General features: G+C 45.8%; 1 protein-coding gene across 1 annotated transcript in view; it reads right to left on the minus strand.

Moving 5' to 3' along the window:
- Positions 1–4,360, minus strand: part of DEF6 (DEF6, guanine nucleotide exchange factor) — a 41,126-nt gene extending 36,766 nt beyond the window's left edge. Inside the window, exons 1-2 of the mRNA XM_015412698.1 lie at positions 4,352–4,360; positions 2,374–2,514 (exon numbers count right to left, since the gene is read on the minus strand). Of these exons, the coding sequence (XP_015268184.1) occupies positions 2,374–2,514; positions 4,352–4,360 (150 nt within the window). The remainder of the gene's footprint in view (positions 1–2,373; positions 2,515–4,351) is intronic.
- Positions 4,361–5,391: the final 1,031 nt, after the last annotated feature.

Genomic DNA, 5,391 nt, shown 5'->3' on the forward strand with positions numbered 1-5,391 from the left:
GAGGGAGGAGGAGTATTAGAAGCCACTGTGGAGGCGGGGCTGGCAGGATCACTAAGGTGTTACTGCTGGGGTGGGCTCCCTCATGGCTTTAAGCACCCTGCAACCGCTGCTGCACCTGACAGACAACCGCCTGTTAGGTGTAGAAGGGGGTGGAAGTGTGTTGGAAGCCATCAGGGAAGCTGGGCTAGCAGCTTTGCTTCACCTCAAAGGTGGTTGTTAGCCATTCCTGATTTCCTCAACTGTCATTAGCTCTCTGCAGTCTCCTATAACTGTTCGGGGTATTTTACCTCAGAACACTGAGCTCTGCAGCTGACCAATCGGAGAGTGGGGGGTGAAGGAGGCAACAGCTTGGCAGCCACATAGGAATCAATGGGGGGAGCACATTTTACCCCTTTTGACCCACTTAGGGGTCGAATTTCTAAAATTCCCTTCTTAGTGAGCATCTATGTCACGGTAGGAGTGCTCTCCCCAAATTTGTGTTTCTAGGTCCAGTGGTTTGGCCTGGGTGTTGATTTTATGGTGAGGGGACTTTCTTTCTATATATATAAAAGAAAGTTCCCTCACCATAAAATCAACGCCCAGGCCAAACCGCTGGACCTAGAGACACGGGGAGAGCACTCCTACTGTGGCATAGGTGCTCACTAAGAAGGGATTTTTAGAAATTCAATCCCTAAGTGGGTCAAAAGGGGTAAAGTGTGCACCAATGGAGCCCCATCGAAGGTCAGGCCTGAGAAATGTAAAGAAAAGAACAAACAGAAAGGGTCAGCAAGTCATCATGTTGACTGCACCCCAAAAGCCAATGTAGAGCTGCTGCAGAGCACAGGTGGGAAGGAAAAATCAGCAAAAAGACAAAGTGTACAGAAAATTCCCACATGTGGAAACTTCATTGTCAACACACCTGCCTATATATTTACAGCATTGATGAAAACGTGGAGAGCTCTCACCATATGGGAGAAGCCATCATCATTCTTGCCTGTGCAAAGTCAACATGAATGATTAAAACAAGATTAACAACTCCTCTACCCCCAAAAGCAGCGATATAAGAATAAGAACCTTAAATAATGAGTTGCTTGTGCACTAGCCTTGTTCACAAGTTACAGTGAACACATATACAATCCGTGAACAGTTTACATTTGATTTTAGTTTATAAGAGCATTGAGTAATTCTCATCCTATATTCTATGCTATGTGCTATGTTCAATGCATGTACAGTTCAAAATAAAGGTAAAGGTTTCCCTTGCTTGAAAGCTAATCGAATCCAACTCTAGGGGGCAGTGCTCATCTCCATTGCCAAGCCGAAGAGCCAGTGTTATCCAAAGACGTATCCGTGGTCATGTGGCCAGCATGCCTAAACGCCAAGGCGCACGGAATGCTGTTACCTTCCCACCGAAGCGGTACCTATTTATCTACTTGCAATTTCTTGCTTTGGAACTGCTAGGTTGGCAGGAGCTGGGGCCAGAGACAGGAGCTCACTCCGTCATGCAGCACTAGGGTCTTGAACTGCCGAACTACAAACCTTCCAGTCTGCAGCTCAGTGTCTTAACCTCTGAGCCACCACGGCCCCTTATGTACATTACAAGGGGTGATTTAAAACTTCCATTTATCCAGATACTGGTCCCTGGTATCAATTGTAAAATGAACACATGTTGGTTCTTTCTTACAAATGGATGTGTGCAGCTACAGGCAAGTTGTAATTTATAAACAAAGCTACTGTGCTTACTGTAAGATTACTGATCACAGCAGGAAGAGCTATTCTGGGGGACTGTCTTAGATTAGGAAAATGGTGAAGAAGGAAAGGATTAACCCCTTCTTTCTTCACCCCGCACCATACTAAATCCCCCCTCCCTCTTACAACTGCTGTTTCCACTTTTTAAAAATGGGGAGATCTGTTCATGGATCTCCCAATGGCACACCTAGCTGGGCCTTTGGAAGTTGCAGTCAAGTGGCCACGTTGATAAGGTAGTAAGTCCACTGTAATGGAAAAAGCCCATTCTGCAGGGAGCAGAACCATAATATGTGGGGGAAGCCTTAAGCTTCTCCCTATACCATCTTCCTGATCTGAAAAGGCCCCAAAGAGCTTCTACTTGCCCTGTTGCAGACTATACTTGTAGCCCATCACTACACATGCAGCCCCTATAGGGCAAATAGTGATTCCCCAGGGCTGTGGTTGAGAAAATGGTCTGGGGAGTTTCCTCTTTCTCCATGCTGTGAGCCTCTTCCAAGTTGAGTCCCATGCATTCCACAGTAGGGGTGACTCGCAAAACAGCATCTGCCTGAAAAACCTTGTAGCCCACACAGAAACAAGCCATGTAGTTTGGCCCTCTGCATACTTGAAGAGTCTCAGATGATGGAGACACTGAGAAAGTGAGCTTACCTTATCCAAGATGTATTTGTTGAGATATGGCATATACCCTTGGCTTGATACTGGACCATCATCATCGTCCCTGAAATGTTCCTCCAGCGCCACTGGATCATGGGGAATACACAGAACAGTGTACAGGTTATGAGAGAGCACCTGGGAAAGGGAGGGAGGAAAAGCATTCGGGATTACACAGCCACTCAAAAAACAACACTTGATATTTCAAAGAGAGGGTGCATTATGGCACACATACAAATCTTGCAGTGTCCTTGTATTGAATATGTGACTTCTAGCAGCATACAAGCAAGGAGGGCATCTCAGCATGCCCTCCTCCTACACACCCTGTAATTTCCCTCAAGCATTTCAACAGAAAGCAGGAAAGAAAAGATGGGAGGATCTAGGTCTCTCGTTTAGATGTAAAGCACAATCATTGGCACATTTTAACCAGAAGTTAAGTCCCACAGTTGGCAAGTAAATTTATTTTCAACCATGACTGGAGAGAGGGTCTTGTGCCTTTAATTTTCATAGATTTGTTTATTTACACACCACTTTTTCTCCCCAGTGAGAACCCTAAGCAGTTTACAACATCATTTTCTCTTCCTCAAATTTATCACCACAACCACCTAGTAAGATTTCTGGCACATGCAGCATCTTCTACTACTATACTGCCTGAGTCGGAGCAGACCGGGGGTAGGGATCCAACTCCCAACCTTCAATGGGGCGCCACGCCACTGGTGCCAGCGCCGAGGGTTAGGAGCTTGGGAGTGCTCCTGGATGCTGCCTTAACAATGGAGGCCCAGGTAGCAGTCACTGCCAAGGCAGCCTTTTACCATCTAGGGCTGATTAGGCAGTTGGTTCCCTTCCTCGAACCTGGCAACAGTGATCCATGCTATGGTCACCTCGAGATTGGACTACTATAATGCTCTCTACATGGGGCTGCCCTTGTCTCAGATCCAGAAGCTGCAGCTAGTGCAAAATGCAGCGGCCAGGCTGTTGATGGGTCTCTCTATTCAAGACCACATCCAACCTGTGCTGAAGGCACTGCACTGGCTGCCAATAGCTTACCAGATCCGTTTCAAGGTGCTGTTTTTGACCTTTAAAGCCCTATATGGTCAGGGGCCTGCCTACTTGAGGGACCGTCTTTCCCCACATGTGCCCCAGAGAGCACTGAGGTCAGGAACACAGAACCGCCTGACTCTTCCAGACCCGAGAGACATCAAGTTGGCTGCTACTAGAGCCAGGGCCTTTTCAGTGGCAGCTCCATGCTGGTGGATTGAGCTCCTGGATACCATCAGGGCCCTCCAGGACCTTCTACAGTTCTGCAGGGCCTGCAAAATGGAGCTCTTCCACCAGGCTTTCGATTAGGAGCCGCCACTGATGAGTGGGCCACTGGCGAATGCACCACTGACAAATGCGCCGCCGGAATACATCTCAGCCTGCATGAAACATCAGTTGGTTATTGCCTCTGTTTGTACATTGTATGCCGCCATCATCATCATCATTAGTAGTACTGTTCAACTGCTTAGGCAGTTGTATTTAAACTCTATTGTATTTTAATGTATTTATTGTTTTATTGTTTTTAATGTTGTTAGCCACCTTGAGCCAGTTCTGTGGCAAGGCGGGATACAAATTGAAATAATAAAAATAAAATTTTTTATATATATATTTCTGTGCTTTTATCAAAATTGTGACAGCAGAAACTGAGGCTTTTACCATCATTCTCCACACTGAATTTTTGCTTGCCATGCAGCTGTTTCAGGCACAGAAGCACTACAAGGTGTGTGAGCAGGAGGACACCTGGCAACTTTGCAGCAGCACTTTCATGAAAAAGAAATTCTACCGTTCAGTGTAAAAATTAAAGGCATAGTAGCCGTCGCTGTATATTGAACACGTCGGTCCTGGTTTTCTACCCCCTTAACCAAAAGTACAGCACATAAAAAAGGGAAAAGAACAGAAGTCAAGCTGTAATTAGCTGGCATCATCTCAAACTCACCCTATTCATCTTCCACATCCAACCAAGAATAATGGTGTTATTGAGTGCTCAGCTGTTGGAGGGTAAATAATTTCCACCAAACAACTGCAAACAAGGGAAAAATTCTCTCCCTTCTGTTAGTATGCAGAAGTTCCAGAGTGCATAGATGTACTGTTGTATAACAGGTGCTCTATTTATTTAATTATTAACAGTATATCCCATGTATGCTTTTCTCCTGACCAACCCAGGACTCAAATGCAATAAAGGTATTTATTTATTTATTTATTTGATTTATATCCCGCCCTCCCCACCAGAGCAGGCTCAGGGCAGCTTACATATAAAATCATATAACTTAAAACATTAAAACAATACACATAATACATTAAATACTACATTAAAATTGCTATTCTGAAAACACCCTGGGCATACCTGGAAAGTATTCCCTTTAGCCAAGACTCAGGCTGCACCAAAAGTTCTGTGGAATAATCTGAATTTACAGCCTCACCAGAAAGCCAGCAGAAGCACCTAGCGTTGCCAGTGCTCAGGTAGGGCTTGGAGATCTCCCAGAATTAAAACGGAAGCTTCACAAGGTAGACTCTATGGCATCACATCCTCACTGCGTGTTCTGCTTCAGGCAGGTGCCAGTGTATGCAGAGTTAACTCAGGCAGATAATGGGAGCTGGTTGTCAGAGGCAGGATGCCCGAGTTTAATAAACAGAGGCTGATTTCCCACAAGCTGCTGCTCCACGCTCGTTCCTCCATTTGCCCCGATCGTATGTGTCAATTTTACATCGTGTGCTGCACGGCCGCATTTTGCTCCGCAGCTTCGCCCGATTTCCCCCATGTCTACTCAATCCTTAAAAAACAGGATTGAGTAGACGCGGGGGAAATCGGGAAAAGCTGCGGAGCAAAATGCGCCGCGCAGCACATGGTGTGAAATTGACATGTACCATCAGGGCAAAGGGAGGAATGAGCGCGGAGCAGCAGCTTGTGGGAAATCATCCAGAGTTTATAAATTATACAAGAGTTGTGTGAGCAGGCCAAGGTGAATTTTCTGAGAA

Source organism: Gekko japonicus, unplaced genomic scaffold, assembly GCF_001447785.1.
Source record: "Gekko japonicus isolate JY-2015 unplaced genomic scaffold, Gekko_japonicus_V1.1 scaffold647, whole genome shotgun sequence".
Classification (NCBI taxonomy): Eukaryota; Metazoa; Chordata; class Lepidosauria; order Squamata; family Gekkonidae; genus Gekko; species Gekko japonicus.